At 42.8% G+C, this 19450-nt stretch overlaps 2 protein-coding genes and 3 non-coding genes across 7 annotated transcripts; 1 reads left to right on the plus strand and 4 right to left on the minus strand.

Annotated features, from left to right (window-relative positions):
* The first annotated feature begins 131 nt into the window (after positions 1-131).
* Positions 132-8842, plus strand: GLT8D1 (glycosyltransferase 8 domain containing 1). 3 transcript variants are annotated; one of them, XM_037383950.1, is made up of 11 exons: positions 518-1004; positions 1515-1577; positions 1927-1986; positions 2104-2202; positions 3563-3779; positions 5139-5256; positions 5795-5879; positions 6115-6227; positions 6799-6965; positions 7145-7257; positions 7926-8842. In XM_037383950.1, exons 3-11 carry the CDS (start codon positions 1971-1973, stop codon positions 8114-8116), a joined length of 1119 nt encoding a protein of 372 aa, XP_037239847.1. In that variant the 5' UTR covers positions 518-1004; positions 1515-1577; positions 1927-1970; the 3' UTR covers positions 8117-8842. The 3 variants fall into 3 exon arrangements, with proteins under 3 accessions (XP_037239846.1, XP_037239847.1, XP_037239848.1); XM_037383949.1 differs by lacking the exons at positions 518-1004; positions 1515-1577 and adding an exon at positions 132-244; XM_037383951.1 differs by lacking the exon at positions 1515-1577.
* Positions 8843-10417: 1575 nt separating this feature from the next.
* On the minus strand, positions 10418-19366 carry GNL3 (G protein nucleolar 3). The gene is made up of 15 exons (XM_037383948.1): positions 19259-19366; positions 18929-18987; positions 18362-18499; positions 17599-17709; positions 17338-17421; positions 16730-16865; positions 15722-15825; positions 14675-14810; positions 14205-14292; positions 13649-13832; positions 12881-13023; positions 12032-12168; positions 11273-11481; positions 10861-10942; positions 10418-10771 (listed from the first exon to the last, which is right to left on the minus strand). Exons 1-15 carry the CDS (start codon positions 19269-19271, stop codon positions 10683-10685), a joined length of 1713 nt encoding a protein of 570 aa, XP_037239845.1. The 5' UTR covers positions 19272-19366; the 3' UTR covers positions 10418-10682.
* On the minus strand, positions 13300-13376 carry LOC119147928. The gene has a single exon (XR_005104240.1). It is a non-coding gene; the product is annotated as a small nucleolar RNA SNORD19 (small nucleolar RNA).
* LOC119147927 lies at positions 14394-14467 on the minus strand. Its single transcript, XR_005104239.1, has one exon. It is a non-coding gene; the product is annotated as a small nucleolar RNA SNORD19 (small nucleolar RNA).
* LOC119147926 lies at positions 16599-16670 on the minus strand. Its single transcript, XR_005104238.1, has one exon. It is a non-coding gene; the product is annotated as a small nucleolar RNA SNORD19 (small nucleolar RNA).
* Positions 19367-19450: the final 84 nt, after the last annotated feature.

A 19450-nucleotide genomic window follows, 5' to 3' on the forward strand; every position in this document is an offset into this window, starting at 1 on the left:
GTGCGGCAGCGGCGGAAGGCGCGCGCTGAGCTGGCCGGAAGCGCGGCCCCTCGCTCCGCCCCTGCTCCGCCAGCCCGGGCGGCCGCCTGCCGCCGCCGCCATCGCTGCCGGCCTGCGCCTGAGCCTCGGCCTCCCCTGAGCCGTCGCCGGGAACGGCGGGCGCGACGCGGCGCGGGACGCTGCCTCCCCGGCCACGGCGGCTCCGAGCCCTAGGCCCCCGGCCTGAGGGGCCTTCGGCCGGCAGGTGTGGGGCGGCTGCGCGGCTGCTTGCCCGGAGCGGGTGCTGAGGTGGCAGCGGGCTGGCGGCCCTCCCCGCCCGGGCTTGGGGCTCTCCTCGCGAGCGGCCGGCCGCTGCCGCACCCCGCCGGGGCCGCGGGGCACCGACCTTGGCGGGCATCGCGGCGGGCAGCTGGCGGGGGCGCCTTGCCGCGGGGGCGGGCGGTGAGGGGAGCTGGCGGGGCTCGAGGGGGCGCGGGGGCTCGCCTGAGGCCCGAGGGGGCGCGGGGGCTCAGGGGGCTGCGGCGAGACGGGGGGCACAGCCCTGCGCACCCCCTGGGGGCTGCGAGCCGCCTCACCGGAGTAACGAACGGCGGCAGCGTAGCGTGAGCAGGTGTCGGAGTCACTTGGCGCGGGTTTGTGCTGGCAGCCGTTTCTGGGACAGCCCCCGGCGGCGCTTTCCGCACGGGTGGCTGCAGTGTGGGCAGGAGCCGCAGGTGTGTGCGCACCCTCCGCACCGCTGCCGCCGGCACCGCCAGCGCGCTGCGCGCTTCGTTCTGCGGAGCGCTGCGGCTGCCTGCGGTAACCCCGGCCCCGGCGGGGCTGTGCCCCTGGCGCTTGTTTACATTCGACGCATGGATCGTTCCCCCGGGAGAAACGCAACAGCGGAACGGTGGTGGTGAAGTCGGCCGCACCTAACGGCCACAGCACAGTGTGTGGTGGTTTAGTTTGGGGAGATTTTGCAAGGGTTTTAATACAGAACTGCCACTTGCTGGAATGTTGTTATGGTGCGTGTGCTTTCCGTGGGTTATGTGAAAGCTACTTCACGCGCCAGGATGCGTAGTTCTTGTTCAGATTTCCCTTATTTAACGTTATTTATTTTTTTTATTATTTATTTTATGTTACTATTTTATCTTACTATTATTTATTATTAAACGTTACTATTATGATTATTATTCAACATTAAATAATAAGTGAGTTCAGGTGCATGCCAAAATTGCATCGTTGTATTGTGGCTTTACCACCTCTTATAACATGGTGGTGTAGTACCTTCTTTCATACTTCTGTGATTATTTTCTTTTGATGGCACTTTAGCTGATACTCTGTTACATTTTATGTAGGGGATTTAATGGTTTTGAAAGTGTGTAATGCTGTTTGGTAAAATCTTACAAGCCTACCATAATCTTGCTGGTAGTTAAGTGTGGAAAGAAACATATAATTTGCCTTATTGCTGGGATGCTTTTGGTTCAGTTAATTAAATCAGTTCAACAGCAAAGTAACTAGATGTAATCTTCCAGATTCTTTTCAAATCACTTCTGACTGGCAGGAGGAGTTTGGTGGGGTTTTTTTCTGTCAGTGAAGTAAGTGGCAAGATCTGCATGTCTCCCTTTTTATCTCTGAATTTTTCTTTAGACACATCATTGTCACTGCGTACTTACTGAGATACCGTACTTTTTTTATATACAAATTAATAAATAGGAGGGGAAGAAAAATCCCAAACAATAATAACAATAATTATAATGAGAAGGAAGGAGAAGGGGAGAGGAATAAACACATTTTTCAAATGTGACATACAGTTTTATCTTTTTAAGAGAAGGAAACATACATGGCGTTCGGAATTTGTTTTCACACTTCTGGTGATCATGGGTTTTGCCTTGCATAGGCATGCACTGGAGGTAGAGGGTGACTGCTGTTTTTTTTCTCTTGCAGGTTTGCAGGAACCTTATGCTAATAGGTAAAATAATAAGAGAAAAATGACATTAAGGAAAGGTATGTGTATGTGTGTATGTCTAATGCATATAAAATAATATATCTCTGTTGTATTTTTCCGAGTTTCCCAATCTTGCTCTGGTTATATTGATAAACTTTTTTCTTCTAAATTTTCAGTGAACATTTCCATCCTTATAGTGGCTGTTGTCATATTTTTGCTAGTTCTTCATCATAACTTCCTAGGCCTCAGTGACTTCTTGAAGCGGGAATTGTCAGGTATGTTGAGTTTTATTCTAATTTTTTTAAAGTTTTCCTTTTTTTAAAAAGATTGGTGGGAAAGCACATGTGCTGGCCAGACAGAAACCACCACATTGCTAAAATAGCGTGTATGATAATAATCAGTCATTTGCATAAGAAGATATATTTTTTGTACTCTTTTATGACTGCGTCTTTTCCTGTTCTCATACTCAAGAAACTTCAGCTTGATGGCTTGTCTGTTCTTGCTGTCCTGTGACTTTTTTCTTTGTCAGGAAGCCAGGCGAGATAGCAGTGAGGATTCCTTCTGGCTTTAAGTCATTAAGATATGTTTCAGTTTACTTAACAGCCTTTTCATTTTGGGGAGTCTGCTTTTAAGAACCACATCTGGTCTCACAGAGCCTTTCCATGTCCCCATTAAGTACCAAGTCCCAGTCTGCCACTCCTGGGAGCTGTCACTGCTGAAAGCGCCTGTACAACTCCTACCCCAACAGCAGTTGAATAGGAGCCTGACAGGCCTTAACCAGGAATCAGTTGAAGTCAAAGCTGTTGAGCTCTGTCATCAGGAAATGGCAAACAGATGCATAAGCCCTGCTTTGTGAACAGCAAACTGCTGCTCACAAACTGCCAAGCCCCTGTTTGCCATGTTCCTCAAATTACCTGAAATCAACTAATATGTAATAGTCTAGATCATCTGAAAGGTACCAGTGGTGTTATAAAAAGTGTGGGTAGTGGGCAGTTTGCCAGCTTTTACATGTCATGTGGTCTAGTAATAAATTTCAATGCTGATCTCTCATTTTCCTATCTGCACCCTAAGAGTGTAAATTTTTGTGGCTTCATCTTAGATAATGTAGTGTGATCTGTGATCCCTGAAATAAACATGGGCTGTTTGTGCTGTACTTTGTGCCTTGATGATCTTTGGGAAAAAATGTGCAACAGTGACTTTAATTTAGAATTTCTGTTTTCTTCATTGGTTCCTACCTAAGAGGGAAAGAATGTATAAGAAAAAGAGGGAAGGGTGATGTGGACAAGACTTAGAAGGTGGTTAGGGTAAATGGGAGGGGGAGGTCAGTGAGATTATCGGCACGTCAGAGGGGACCAAAGGCAAGTGGGACCTGCTGTAGTTTAAGCCTCATTTTAGTACCTTGTGCTGTGTGAATATGTATGGTTAAATGTATGTAGTTTATCTGCAAGTGTGATGTTTTCCTATTCATTGACATCTTGGATTCTCAAGAGCAGGTGCTATAATCCACACCTCAGCTGAGACATCCAAGTGCTTGCATAGTAGAAATAATTGAAGGTGTTGGGAATTTTAGTGTGGTAATAATGTCTGTGTTTCATTTGCCTAAAACAAGTATGGGATGCCATTTGTACTCCACAGATTCAAATCCATTAGGACTTCAGCCCATAGATTTCATACCTGCGGTTCCCCAGAGGCTGGCAGATGAACGGAATGATAAGGAGATTTCTGTGGTCATTGCAGCATCAGATGAGAGGCTTGGGGGTGCAATTGCAGCCATGAACAGTATTTACCAACACACCAGATCCAATGTGGTTTTCCATATTGTTACTTTGAATGATACTGTGGATCACTTGAGGTAATGATCTTTTCATTTGATTCCCACAATACTGTAAAACTTATCTCTGAAAAGTGGAAGAGCTGACTTTTTCCTAGAACTGCACTCCTCTAAATTGCAGTCCTATCTGCTGCTGCTGCGTGCAGCTTTTTGACAAGGCTGGTGTGGGGAGTCCTTCGGTCATTCTCTACGGTAATGTTTCAGGGATGGAAGAGAGCCATCTTTTCCGGTGGGGTTATATCCAACCAATGGGACTGCAGTTTGGTGGTGGAGGGGTTGTAAAAGTTACTTCCTACATTTCATCTAAGCAATTCAAATGCTGGCAATGAAGTTTCTCTGGTTTTTTAGGTTATTCTTTGATCCTTTTATTTTACCCACATTTGTTCACACTGATATTTTTTGTGAAGGACCTGTGATAACAGCACCGTGTATTTCTAGTAAAATAAGAAGCAATATCATACTTCCATGTATCACAGCTGTGCGGTATGCTGATAGTGGGCATGCCTCTGCAGTCATACAGGACACCGCCGACATCAGTTGTTTAACCCCAGCCAGAAACTAAGTACCACACAGCCGCTCACTTATTCCCCTGGCCCCAGAGGGATGGAGAGGAGAATCAGAAAGGAATGTGAAACTCCAGATAAGATTGTTGAGATAAGAACAATTTAATAAATAAAATAGCAGGGGGAAAAAAAAATCCCTAACAATAATTATAATGAGAAGGAGGGAGAAGGGGAGAGGAATAAAATCCAAAGGGAGGGGAAAGAAGAAAGCAAGTGATGCACAATACAACTGCTCATCACCTGCTGACTGATGCCCAGCCAGTCCCTCAGCAGTGGTCGGCAGGGCCTGGCCAGCTCCCCCCGGTTTATATACTGTGCGTGATGTTTCATTGTCCTCCGTACCTTCCTGTGGTGGGCTGGGTGTTCTGGCCTCCGTGGGGAGGTGTGGGTTCAAATCCCACTTCTGATACCACTTTTTTTTTATGGAATACCCCTTTGGTTAGTTCGGGTCAGCTGTCCTGGCTGTGTCCCCTCCCAGTTTCTTGTGCCCTGCCAGCCCTCTTGCTTTCAAGGGCTGAAAAACTGAAAAGTCCTTGACTTGGTATAAACATTACCCAGTAACAACTAAAACCATGTTGTCAACAGTGTCCTCATACCAAATCCGAAACACAGCACTGCACCAGCTAGTAAGAAGAAAAATAACTCTATCATGATTGAAACCAGGGCAATCAGCCATACATTGCATTCTACATGTGTGTTTCTTGGGTAGGGAGGCGAGTGGCTGGATCAAGATCTGTGTCACTGTCAGTCAGATCTCTTGCTTTTCATTTGATTTTTGTCTCATTTAACAAGATCTGTGCCTTTCTTCTGTTTGCAGGCTGTGGCTGAGTAACACTGCTCTGAAAAATTTGAGATACCGAATTTTGGATTTTGACCCTCGTGTCTTAGAAGGAAAAGTACAAGTGGATCCTCAAAAGGCAGACACCTTAAAACCAGTGAGGATGATGTTGATTACTTTTTGCAATTATTAGTTAGCAACAACATATTTTGATACTGGCTTTTGAAAGGAACTAGAGATCAAAACCAAATCTGTTAGCATAGAAGCAGTCTTTTATAATCAAAATCCTAAATTTCAGTAAGAAGAAATTCCAGATAGTAAGAGATGGATTTGAATATCTACGTATGCATGCTTAGTACCATTTGTTGCTGCTAGTTGCAGTGAGACACAGGAGCTTGCATGTCAAGCATGCCAGCACCTGAGAGATACTACAGATACACGTGGAGAAATAAGAAATTCTAATATAGTTTTAAAGTTAGTTTATCCAATGCACAGATTCATAGGAAACCAAGAACCGATGGAATTTGTTTATTTTAAATAACTTCTAGGATATCGCTGCCTATTTTACTTCCTTGATAGAAGTTGTCTTGGACATCAGGGCCATAGTTAAGTGCCAGGAGTATCAGTCAGTTTCATATTTATTTGGACAATTTTTCATTTAATTCTTCCCTCCTCTTGCTTTCTTGTTCTCACAGTTAACCTTTGCAAGATTCTACTTGCCCAGTTTGGTGCCTCATGTGGAGAAGGCCATCTATGTGGATGATGATGTAATAGTGCAAGGTATGAGACCTTTTCTTAGCCTTTTGCCACTGGCTTTATGCTGAGGTCGGTATGTAATCGCATACAGTAATCAAACACTTCTGCTTCAAGGAAAGATATAAAACCTTTGTAAAGATGAATGAGTTGGACTAAACTTGAGTGGTTTTATTTGCTGTAGCCATGGCCTGAACAAGAAGTCCCTCAGCACTTAGTCAGGATTGCTTTTAATTTTTCTGTGCTTACTTTCATTTTCCAGATGATATTCTTGAACTTTACAACACTCCATTGAAACCTGGACATGCAGCTGCATTTTCAGATGATTGTGACTCAACCACTAATAAAGTTGCTGTCCGTGGAGCAGGCAATCAGGTTAGTTTTATTCTGATTCTGCAGTGACAACACTATAGATCCCAGACTTTGGAAACAGGCAGTCAGTTTTGATGTTCTTGCAGGTTGATTTCCAAATGCAGTGAACCTAAAGGTGTGGGTCTCCCTACCCAAATAAATTTACTCTGATGTTTGTGTTACAAATCCCACCTGCAGTTTCTGTTTAGGCACAGTAAAGGCACTTCAGATTTTTGCTGTGTTTTATAATGAGAGCGGTTCCTAGTGTGGAACAGCAGGCGATCTTAGAACATCAGAAGGAGAATTTTTCATTTGTGAGTCTATAAAAAGTACTTTTTCTGGGAGTGGTGCTATATTATTAATATGGTATTATTAAGACCATGCAGCATTCCTTAAAATATGTAGTTTATAAAATCATATTTTAACAATGTTAGTCCTTGTAGGCTTGCTTTCTCTTATTTTAAAGGAAGGGGCATTTGCTTTAACAACTTCAAGTAATGCTTGTCTGTTGGGAATTGTGCAAAATTTTTCTTCAACTAGTAATTTGACCATATTTTAAGCCAGTTTCTACTCTCTTTTCCTTCCCCCCCCCCAGTATAATTACATTGGGTTTTTAGATTACAAAAAAGAAACCATCCGAAAGCTTGCCATGAAAGCCAATACCTGCTCTTTCAATCCAGGAGTTTTTGTTGCCAATTTGACAGAATGGAAATTACAGAACATCACTAAGCAATTGGAGAAGTGGATGGCACTTAATGTAGCGTAAGTAGCTTCAAGCTTGAGGCGACAGCAGGTCAAGGGTTGGGTTCTGGTGATGGCATGTTAAATGAAGGGCTGTGTGTGTATCTGTGGATTCCTGTCATGCAGCTGCAAGTGAAAAATCAACTGATTCAGGGCCACACAATCATCCTTTCCCAACTTCTTTTCATCATCTTTTCCAGAGAGGAACTCTACAGTAGGACTCTGGCTGGCAGCATCACGACACCTCCACTGCTAATTGTATTTTACAAGCAACATTCCAGTATTGATCCCATGTGGAATGTCCGGCATCTTGGTATGTATGAAACATCTGTGACACTGCTCCCCCAGCGTGTTTTTTTTCCACACATCTGTAGCTGGACACCTAGTTGATGATGCAGGAAATGGATCTTTTCTTCCTCTATTTTATACCTTGTTCTTTAAGAAATGCTGCTTTGCAATAACATGTTGGGGCTTGGGGGCCTGATCCTTTCTGTTTTATTTTTGAACTGCTAGGGGGATAGTTCTTGAATGGACTTATTCTCAAATGACTTCTCATTTTCTTTTTCTTGTTCTGCGTATAGTATTGTATCTGAAATGATCCTAGGTGTTTCTTCCAAGACTACTGAGAGGAACAGACTTTCTGTTCTGATACTGGTGAAACTCCAATACTGGGAGAGATTTCTTGGGTTTTCTTTCCAATGAACAGTACACAGGCTGCTGAATACATCTGGGTGTTAAGGGGGGTGGGTGGGTGGGTGTGCTGTTAAAGAACCTGGAAGTGAAGGCAGTACTGAGACAGATCAAAGTGACATTCATTTGCAGCTATGATGTTTTTCCCTTTGCCCTGATGTCTGCCTCCTATATTACCTCCTTTCTCCATAAATGCCAAGATTTTCTTTGTTAAAATCGAAGTCAAAATATTGCATGTTGGTGTTTCTGCTGCCTTTATTTCAGACACTAATGCTTCTTTTTAAATAAAAGGGTCTAGTGCTGGAAAAAGGTACTCGCCCCAGTTTGTGAAAGCTGCCAAGCTGCTCCATTGGAATGGACATTTCAAACCATGGGGAAGAACAGCTTCATACGCTGAAGTCTGGGAGAAGTGGTATGTCCCTGACCCTACAGGCAAGTTCAGCCTGATCCGCAGACATTCAGAAGCCTATGAAGCAAAATAGAATCAATTTCAATAACTGATGGCATTTTCTCAGGAAACTTCTGGAGCCAAGCAGAACTTTTTTTTAGCCAACTTGTATTACAGAGCAGTCCTTGCCTTCTGGAGCACAAGGTGATACACTTATTCAGGTGCCGTTCTGAAATGCGCAGGTCCAAACGAGACTCGCTTCACCTGTGTGACAGAAGATGCTACTTCAGCAGCACTACAGAAAGCCAGGATCTCCACAAAGTAGCACTTTTAATAGTTCATTTCTGCCGGTTGGGGGTTCTGCTCTTCGCTACAAGTCTTCTGGAGGAGGATCCTACGGAAAGAAACAGTTTCTTTCATCAGCTACGGAAAGAAACAGTTTCTAAGAACAAGATACAACTTCAGCTGGTGCTCGCACCGTGCAAACCTTGCCCAGCAATGTACTGTAATTAAGTGCTGCTTGGGTTTTGTTCTGGGGCGGGGTTTTTGGGTTTGTTTTCTTATCCTGTGAATTAATTTTCTCAACTACCCCTTCTTGCATGAAAACTCTTCCCAACCAGTTTTGTGTAAGTCTTTCTTGCAGAATTCTGCAAAATTGAATCTTTTTTTGAAAGATGAATTTTTCAAGTATTATTTCACTATGCAAAGTCGTTCTAACTGCCAGTGAACACTAAAACGTTTTTTTAAAGTGGTGGACTTCAAAAATAAAAGCTGATTTTAACATGTTGACACAAACCTCTGGTAAATGGCAATGATTCTAGTCCTGATCTATGAAGTGTGTTTCCTTTGTACGTAAATACCATAGCAAGTGATTGAAACTAAGGTAAATTGATCCCATCTTTGCAAAAGCAATCTCATTCTAAAATTGTGCAAAATGTTTATTTTGGGGATCAGACTGTATGACTTCCACATTAATTTTGTTATTGTTAAGTTCCTTATAGCTCCCTCAAGTGAGCATGGGCATGGCTGTGCTCTAGTTTTTCCTACTGTGCTTTTCCCAGTCTGGCCCTTAAAACTCATCAAGATTCCTGTGCCTTTTTATAGCTGGCTGCCCATCGCCTTTTCTATAGGTAAGTTGTTTTTTTCTTACAGTTGTAGTGTTGAGTACTGGTTATTATTGGCTGATATATCCCCGTAGCTATTGTGCCAGCTGTTCCATTTAATGGTTTTTAACAGGTTTGAACTCAAGCTGTCATTTTTATTAATACAGCTTGTATATGGTCCTCAGTGTAAGATGTTTAGACAAAGGGCTTTATGTTAATGTAGTGACGGGCTGAGTGTTACATGGTCAGAGATACATGTGTATGAATATGGGTTTATTACTGCTTTCTAATTTAAAAGGATTCCCAACTGCTTGATTCATTGCAGTCTTTGCCTGTATGTCTGTTTGTTGTGGATGCTGAGCTGTGGTTTGTTACCTATAGTTTCTTTTCCTGGGTTTTGATGAAGAACCATTCTTGTCCTTGAAGTGGTTAGGAGTAATGAAGTTCAGTTACCAGACTTTCAAAGATTGTATTGGATCAGATGATGTCAGCTTAATTCTGATGACTAGGCTGTTTTAGCAGGTTTAAACTGCATGAGTCTGCATGTGATACTCTGCTTAGGAGGACTGTGCTTCAACATACATTTAGGGGAAAAATAAAACCATCTATTAAAGAAAAGAACACAGAAATCAGACCTTTAATAGGAAGAAAACAGATGCGTAGGAAGAAGATGGTTTCTGTCAGGTGTTTATTCTAAATGCTTAATTTGTTGAACAGCTGCAGGGCCTCTTGGTTAGAATTCTCTTGTAACCCAGTTCTGCTGTAGGCTGAGTGCAGTAATGCATCCTTATTGCACAGGGCTGTGTTTCGCTTTACAGTTACCAGTTGTTGCCGTGTATAACAGGTGTCATCAGAAAATACATTTTTTGTTCAAGAGCACTGTAAGAACAAGAAGCTTGTTCCCCCGTGAAGACAGATTACTAATATCATAATCTGCTGCCCTTCCAAGTGAAAGTGCTGGTATGTAGAGCAGTACTTAGATACAACTTGTCTATCTAGCTGAAATATGTGAAGGTTGGCTAGAAAATGCTACTTATGAAAGTTCTACAAGTTTTGCAAAAGTATACTGAAAAGTTACTGACTTAAGTCGTGCTTTAGGGGTACAGTCTATAATCCTCTAGGAAAAACAATTAAATTTTATGAAGGGAGGGTGAAAACTTACCTTGACATTTAAGTGTTTGAACATTACTAGAATTAAACATTTACCATTGTTTTTCAAAGAAAAAAACCAAAGCATTATCTTCTTGAAACATCTTTCTATAAGGCAAAACTGAACAGACTAACTCAATCTATTAGAAATTTTTAAAAATAGACTTTAATACAGGAAATAAAGTTTAGGACTTAAAGCCAAATAGTGAATTTGCTGGACGTATAAAATCTGTAACGATCAAATGTGATATGCCATTAAGTACATTATTTGACACAGCAATAATTGTGAATCTTTGCAGCAGCTCTGGTATGCGGCGCTCCTCCAACTTCTGCTGCAACACAAGTCTTCATGACAGTTCTGAAAGCCAGTAATAAGAACCTCCAAATGGTGTCTTCACACATAATTCATTATACATAGTCTGTATTAAAATCGTAGGCATCATCTTCATCTGCTGCCTTATCCAAGCTGAATGATAGTGAATGGGAATGTTCGCTTTCTGAGAAAAGAAAATGATATGTTAGTGAAAGCAGTGCAAGTGCTAGAGTACTACAGACTATCCTTTAGGCCAGGGTTTGTAATACAGACCTGCTCTCTGCTTTTCTGAATTTGTAGGACTTGTTTGTCGTTTTCCAAGCTTTGCTTTTCTGGTGACCTGAGCTTTGCCTTCCTGCAAGTCAGAGGTCAGAGATATATGTTCGTTCAGACATCACTAATGAAGTCTCCCATGCAAATGAAGCTTAACAGGGACTGACGAGAGTATGGATGTCCCTTTGTATAGCTGGTCAGGAACACACTGCCTTAGAACTGAGTTAGAGCAAGGTTGTTTCCTTAATTATGCAAAAAGCCCCACCCTTATCTCCAGAAGAAAAGACTTTTTGAGTACTCCTGGGGGCTCTACAGTGCCTACACATTCTCAGTTTATGGCAGGATGCTGAGTGGGTACACTTGGTGTCAGGATCTAAACAGGTAAACCCAGCCTAACAAAACCCTGATTTACCTCTTTGACATCTTTTTTTTCTTCCACACTGTCTTGCTCATCATCACTTTCTGTGAAATCCTCCTCTTCTTCTTCCTCCCCCTCCTTGCTTGTTTCCAAGTCTTCCCACTCTGATGCCTCCTCTATCACTTTATTTTCCTCTATTGTCCCATTTGCCATACCAGCTGACTGGAAAATGATGCTGCTTGCCAGACTGCGCCGTTTTAAAGCTGGGAAAAACACAGAAGCATCTCTTAAGTCACTGTTAGACAGCACCAGATATAACGCCTACCCCCTGAGAGGACAGCCATTTTAGGTCAGGGCTAGAAAAAAAACCCCCAAAACCCGTCCTGCCTACTCCCTTTCACAAGAGGCACGCCCCCATAAGTAGGCAGAACAAAGGACAATTCTCTGAGAGTAGCTTTCCCTGAGGCACCTACAGAAGACTGCTAGGAGCTTAAAGACTTGGATTCGAGTATAGATTGTACTGAGTGAAATGTATTTTGTTGGCCTAATTAGCTAGTGTTTGTGTGCTCTTCAATGGTCTTTTTCCTTATTTCCTATTTAGGAGGGTTAGAAACTAAGAACTAGCAGGGGTAATTTTGTGTTAAGACAGCACACAGATGCACTGTTCTGTTGCATCAGAATCCATTTCTTTCTTAAAAGGTTCATTTTAACTGCATATTGGCAAAGCTATCATATAAACCCCAGGAGGAGCTGCATTTAAAATCTCCCATTAAAACTACTAATGGTAGCAGTGCATTACAGTAACAGTCCTACCTTGAACAGTGTTGCTGTTCTCTTCTTCTAGGTACGTTAAATTAAAGCACTCCTGCATTTCAGCTATTTTGTCTTCTGTAAGATATGGTGGTGGTCTCTGAGATCCTGGAGGTTGCGAGTGGTAGCTTACTTTAGCTCTGGGAAAATAAAATAATCAGCATTAAAAAACAACCAATGACAACATAGTTAAATCACTGTATTTAAAAATAAAACCCAGAGCACAAAGTTCTCAAACTCTTCTGCCTACCTACTAATTTATTAATATCTGTTTAACAGCAGTTAAATAGCTATTTAAATTTGACCCTGAAGTTGTCAAAAACAGATTTAAGTGGATAGCTCGCTCCTGAGAGGGAAAAGAAATGGCACACTTTGTCACCATAAATCATCTGCCTGTAAAATCATGAACTGTAAAATCATGAGCTGTGAAAGCAGATGAACCACCTGAGCAAGGAGAGTAAGTCACACTCAATTACTATTACTGATTCTGAATTACATTTATTCCCACCTTCAGAATATAGGAACCACTATAAATTTCCACAGAAAATGTGCCTTACTCTTTCCTGTCTTTAGAAGAGGACTACATGGACTCAGTATTCGCAGAAGTCAGCAAACAGGCTATGTAGTAAGATGCAACATGCTTTGACTCTTTCCATGTATCTTTCACTACTTTATAAAATTATTGATGTATAGCGTTCTCTAAATCTGTTAGCCAATCCAGCTGTCTTTACCAAAGTAAAATGTTAGAAACCTCCTTTCTGTGTACTTCACAGGACTCAGAGCTTCTGCTGTGCTGGATTAACAACGTGAAAAAAGGTGAGCAGCATAAAGCAAAATTCATAGCATACCTACCCTGTCCAGTCACAAAGTAGTAATTTAGCTATATTCTCTATGTCAGGAACACCTCCCTTTTTCAGCATACCCCTTTTCTGAGCAAGTAAAGTCAAAAACTCTTCTGTGTTCCTGAAATCTGGGATAGTATAGTACATCATTACCTAGTGCAAAAGAAAATGGTGCATTCAGAAAGAGATACCCAATTTTCTCTCAGTTCTAGGAATAAAAGAGCAAATCAAACTGGATTACAATGAGGATGAACTAGTAAGTGAAGAGCTGGTTTTCTTTTGCATTACAAAGCAAAATGCCTACTTCATCAACAAACTCAGCTGAGCTGCCATTCACCCACAGTAGTGGGTGTATAGAGACAGCACAGTGGTTTGTGAAAACAGGGTCATCACAGCACTGAATGGGAATTAGTCTTAGGCTGATCTACTTGAAACAGTGAAATCAGAGTTGGATCTGAGGTCTTCACTGAAGGAGTCAGGAAGCAGTCAGAATATCTTCATTTTTCACTCTGTGATACTGTGATGAGATCTTAAAAGCAGGGTGTTTTGAAGATCAGAAAACTTATTGGGAAAACAGACTGGCTGACAGGATCATGGCATGCTGTTTCTGCCTTCCATTTGTAAGGATGAAAGATCACACTTACGTTGCCACCCTGTGTGATTAGGGGAAAGCAGTTCAAAAGCTACCAGAATTAAAGTGAAACAAACTTTTGCTATTGGCCCAAGAAACATAGAGAGATTACATGCAGTGAAAGGTGTGGAAAAAGATGGAGCTCACCTGCTGTTTACTGCAGTGATTTAGAATGGCATTTGCTCCTTCAAGCACATCTGCTGAGTCTGATTCTTCAGTGTCTATGATACTTCTCAAGGCCAGAGCCAGGGCACTGTTGGAAGGATCTGCAATTATACTTGGACTGTCTAACATCTTTGTCTGTTTATCAATGTGCACAATTTGCATGGACCTATTCAAAGAGAAAGGCACAGTGAGTAAAGGTAACCAACGAGCAAAAGGACTGGTAATGGTGAGGGGTGCAAGACACAAAGCTCAGCACTGGACTGAATGCACTTTCATACAGAGTCAGCTTCAGTGTTTTCTTACATGCTTTGTGCAGGACAACTCTAAATGTACAAAAAAAGCAAGTTTATACACTGCATTTTCTCGTGACAGCTTGCATCACACAGATCAGTATCTTTTATCCTGGCAAATACAGGCGTGCATTTAAAACTGCACACAGGGGCATACTTCACCCCTAATGGATGGAAATCGTACACAAACTCAAAGTAATCATCACAACAAACAGGGAAATCAACAGCTTTTATCAGACTTGGCTTACTTGGTAACACCTCTTGCTAGGCCAACATTGCAAGCACGAACTCCTTTAAGACTGTTGATTATGCTGCTCTTTCCCACATTAGGGAAACCTGAAGAAAACCACATAAAACCTTGTAAGTTAGGTAAGAAAACTCAGCCTATGTAACACTGATCAAAACTGCTTCTTCCACGTGTCTTTGGTAAAGTACATCTTCAGTGTGAGATCAGAGTTGGATCTGAAGTCTTCACTACAGAAGTAAGACAAAGTCTGTATCCTCATTTCTCACACTGATAAGATTTGTGGTGTTACATATAGTGTTTTAGTTATCAGGTAGGAGGAAGGCAACACAAGCTGCATGATGAAAGCAATAACAATCACTAAAAAGCCAATTAACAAGTCACATGTTAGTTGTTTCACCAAATCTATAATACAGGACACCAAAGCTTTATGGGAGGAGAAGAAAACTCCCTTCTGCGTCTCCAGCTGCTTACCTACTACCCCAACGTGAATGGGTTTGTTTTGAGTCTTGCCATACTCTTGAAGAAGCTTCAAAAGGCATTTGCTTCCAAAACATTCAGTGGTTCTTGATAAATCAACACGTGCACGTCTTTTTGTGACCTGCTCCTGCTACAGGATTCAAAGGTAAAAAAAAACCACCATGGTACATGGTCAAGAGCTATTTAGGAAGATAAATATATATGCATAGATTTATTTATCTACTGTAACGTTTCCAACTCCTATCCTCTATTAGATGATGTTACTGTGTCCTTCTAGACAGAAGGAATTAGGTAGCCATCAACTACTACAAGAAAAAGGAATGAACTGACTTAAAGGGCTTGCAATTTCAGTTCAGGCTGTGCTACAGACTTGTGTGACCATAAAATAACCATGTACATTCAGATGGCAGAATCATCTTCACATTCTCTCAAGAGACTTCAATTTTTTTGAAGTATTTCAAAACCTGCTTTCTGCATTGTGGTTTCTGCGTCGTTTTGCAGGAGGGTCTATTTCACTATGCTGTTATCAGAGGTAAGACATGTGAAGCATTATGTATTAATACATGTATGACTCAAATGAGCATCTTTAGAGTTGAGACTAGGACATAGGGAGCTAACACCTTTATCCTCTTCATGAAATCATGTCAGGTGCCACCTTTATTGATGGCCACAGTCAGGACGATTGCAGTAGTATAGCCTGCACCACTTTACCTACAGAACAATTCAGATGTAACTGGTGCAACCATCCTGTGCGGAAGATGAAAAATGCCTCATCTTCCTGCCCTCACCATCTTCCTTACAGTAAAAAAGCCCACTTGCTTTTACTCAAGTCCAGCATCCTGGGCACAAATAACCATACGTATTTCAATAGCAAGTTCTCCCCCACTGCACTGCAAAGCTTAGCCACAGTGCAAAGGCATATCCACCAGTCACAGCGGTATATTCGAACAAGAGAAGGAATTTCAAAGAACAAAAATTCCTGTTTCTCAGCGTGTATGATTGCAAACATATAGGCCATGAGACAGTCTGCAGTGCTCTTACCATTGTCCTGTCCTTCATCAGCGTTGCTGATTTAAAAGCAACCGTTGGAAACTCCTTCTTTAAATAACTCAACCATTTCTCTAAGTTCTCCTTTGGCACTAAATCTGAAAAAAAAGAGGGCAGTTGTTTTACTCCTGTGAATCATAACTGTCACTGTGTGGAGGGAATCTCATGTGGAATCAGGGCCAGGCTGTATTTTGTCCATTGAGTATGTTTCTTTATAACGATGTTTGGCTGAAAAACTCTAGTAAAGCAGTGGGTATGTTCCCCAAAGGAACCCGTGTTACAAATTTTAGTCTTTGTTTTCTGCCTCAAGCAGAACATACCACCATTACATTTTTGACTTTTGGCCCCTGTATTAGGTTTTTAACACTGGGGTCTTGCTAGAGGACTATGGTACAGTGATGTTCTGTGAAGGATTATCACATCATCCCTGCAAAGGCTTCTCTAACAGAAAGGTCCCTTTGCTCTTGCTGTCACTGTTGGCAGTTTCTTTTCTTTTTTTGCTGCTGGTAACTCAGAAACTTGCAGCCTTTTTAGCTGGTTTCACGTGCTTTTGCATGGATTCTTTCATACAGCAACGGAAGAGAGAAAATACTTCCCAATGCCAAACTTCAAATCCAGCTATTGCATTGATTTGCTAATCCTTAACTCACCATCGTGGCCTCTGCTTACAGGCTTACATTCACAAAGATGTTAAAAAATCCAAGATCTTTACTTTAAAAAAATTGGCTTTGATTTAGTCAAATTTAGCTGAGACTAACCGATGCCTTCAAAATTTATTGCAGAAGATAGGGGCTAATGTGCATTTACCTGTCTGTGGTAGTTTCTTAGCAAACTAGACTTAAAGGTGGAGGAAATGTGACCCCTTCAGCAGGGCAGTGAGCTCAGAGTTGGATCTCATGTCTTCAGTGGAATCTCAGATTCCTTTAAACCTTCTTCATAGCTCACCTACTATAGAACCACACAGTGACCAAGTAACACTTGAAGAAAACCTGTGCTGCTTACCAATTTTGTTCAGAACCAAGAGTAGCTTTTTGTCTCCTCCACAGCAAGTTACAGCTTGCTCCAGTTGAGGGCACCGGCAGCCCATTGGATCTCTGGCATCTAAAACCTCTAGAACAACATCTGAGGCCTCAATCACCTAGGTTAGGAAAGAAGAGAGAAGACTATCAACAGGACATGAGAGACCATTTGACAGATGACAACTCTGGAATAGCAGGGGAGGTTTCATGCAAGTGTTCTTGTTGAGCAACTTTCTTCTGAACTACAAACCAGAAAGCTGAAGCAATTTTCATCTTTTTCCTCTAAAGGTAAGAAATCCTTAGATACCAGTACCTCGTTACTATAAGAGCTCTTTGATGACTCATTATGTATTGACATTGGCCCAAAAAAGTCTTAATGCCTCAAAGTGCTGTATATCCTAGTAGCTTATACCAGGTAAAACTGAAACCCTCACAGTTTCTGTCGTAAAATCCCTTACTTAGTGTTGGAAGTTTATCACAAGCAACCTTTATACTGTCTAGCAGCTGTACAGTAATGCAAAAAAGGAAAATAACAAGTGGTCTCATTGCTGACTGTCATCAAAATACATAGAAATAGCTGAAGTGTCTCACCTTCTTGAGCTCCCTGCAGAATGATTTCTTTGAGTTTTTATCCAGCAGTTTGTTAGTCTTTGCTTTAGACTTGGCAGAGGATTCCTGAATGCAAATAAAAATGAAAGGGAACAATTTTATTGAGAATTAGTGTATTATACTTGTGCGCATGTACAGCAGAAAATGTAACATGTAACATACTGCTTAAGACGACACAGTTTCAAGATGACTTTTATTGCTTCTATAAGCTTTGAAGAATCAAAATCATACCAGATAACCTACCTTTCCCTCTGCTTTTTCCTTGATTTTGGCTGCTTTTTTAGCTTCAAGCTTCCTCTTCTTTTCATGTTCTTTCTGTCTGTTGAGCTTCTGCTTTTGTTTTAGTTCTTCAAGCTGATTGCAAACAAAACCGAAGCAAGATAAAACATATTTGAGGGTGGTAAGGAAGATAGTTCTTTCTCCCTATTTAGTTATTTCTGACCAAAGTTCCTGAGGCATCTTAGAAGTCACATCTGTCCAAGTGACACTGGGAACATTTTTTTGCACTCTACACTGAAAAGAATACTTTGCCTCCAATTGCCTCAAAACCAGAGGCAACACATCCGCTAGCTAGACCCCAAAACCGGCCGTGCAGCAACCACATTACAACCCATATGGGTGCTGCTCTCATGTCACATTACTCCACGCTGCAGATAGTAGATCCTTATTTTCTGTGTAATCACGTAATGCCAGGACTTAACTTCTAGTATTCTGATGGGACATCTACGTATCTTAGCATCACAGACAACTCAGATTACATTAAAAAGAACACTTGCAGCGTGTTTAATAAACACAGTGATGAAATGGAGGTTAAAAATAAAAGAGTAAATTGTTACACACTGTATAACGCTGGAAATAAAAAGTATTATTTTTCCAAAGGACACGTCTGCTAGGACAATTTGCAGTCTACCATGACTGCACCTCTGGTGTGCGCATGTGCATGCAAAGCTTCCTTGAAGATAGGAATGGTCTCAGTTCTTGTCCTCTTTACCACAAACTATTTTACCCTCTGCTTTCTTTGCTCCGCTTCCCGTAGAAGCTCTTCCTTAAATGGTGCAGCACTGGGAACACCGGGATCTTTCTTGGGCTTTTTGCGTCCACGTTTTTTGGCCTCCTTCCTGACTTTTCGGTGGTGTTCTCTGATCTGAAGATGGGCACAAGAATATTTTCTCAGTCTAAGGCAAAGAAAAATGGGATGTATCCTTCCTATTTAAAGATACAGAGTAGAAAGTAGTATATTTCTGACTTTAGATTGCAGTGTGTCGATTGCATAATGTCTCATCGTAAAGCTACGCTTGATGTACCAGCCCAGAATAATACAAAATGTAACGCTGTAAAAGATCTACACTCCCTGCTACATCATCGGCCAAAGGTAACTGGAAAGCAAATTGCTCGCCATAGTCCCGACTCCTTCACATTCAATATAACATCCCCATTGCGTACACGTATAGGTACAACACGGTTCTGTAATAATATATATAAAATGCTTTTAGCGTTAAACTCATCAGCACGGAGCTTTAGTTGGACCCCCTCTCCCGCGCCCCACGGGCAGGGGCCGCCCGCCGGGACTCACCTTCTTCTGGATCTTGTAGCGCTTGTGGCAGGTGAGCCGCTTGCTGGCCTTCCTCAGCTCTGCAAGACATCGCGCCGCTCAGCTCGCGGGGACAGCCCGGGGGGCAGCCGAGCTCCCACCGCCACCCATTCCCTCCAGCCCCCCTGTCCGATTACCCCGCCCCGGGCCGCTGCCGCCACCTCCGCGCCCGCCGCCATTTCCCCGGACCCGGGCCGCCGCTCGCCCCCGGCGTCCCCTCGCCTCAGGGCGCTCGCCGGTGCTACTGCCCGAGGCTCGGCCCGGCCCGCCCCGCCCCGCCACCGGCCACCGGCGCCCCCGCCCGCCGCTCACTAGGCCGCTTCATGGCGCCGCCGGGCCGCGCTCGGCCGCGGCCCCACGTGGAAGGCCGCGCTCCTGCCTCCTCCCGCCGGCGGGCGCTGCCGTAAAGCGAAGCGGCCCTTCCTCGCCAGAGGTGTCGCGCGGGCTCGGCGCGTTTGGCGGCCGGGCGGGCTTTGCGGCAGCGGCGGGCTCGGCGGTACCGAG

Source organism: Falco rusticolus, chromosome 4 (assembly GCF_015220075.1).
Source record: "Falco rusticolus isolate bFalRus1 chromosome 4, bFalRus1.pri, whole genome shotgun sequence".
In the NCBI taxonomy this organism is placed as follows: Eukaryota; Metazoa; Chordata; class Aves; order Falconiformes; family Falconidae; genus Falco; species Falco rusticolus.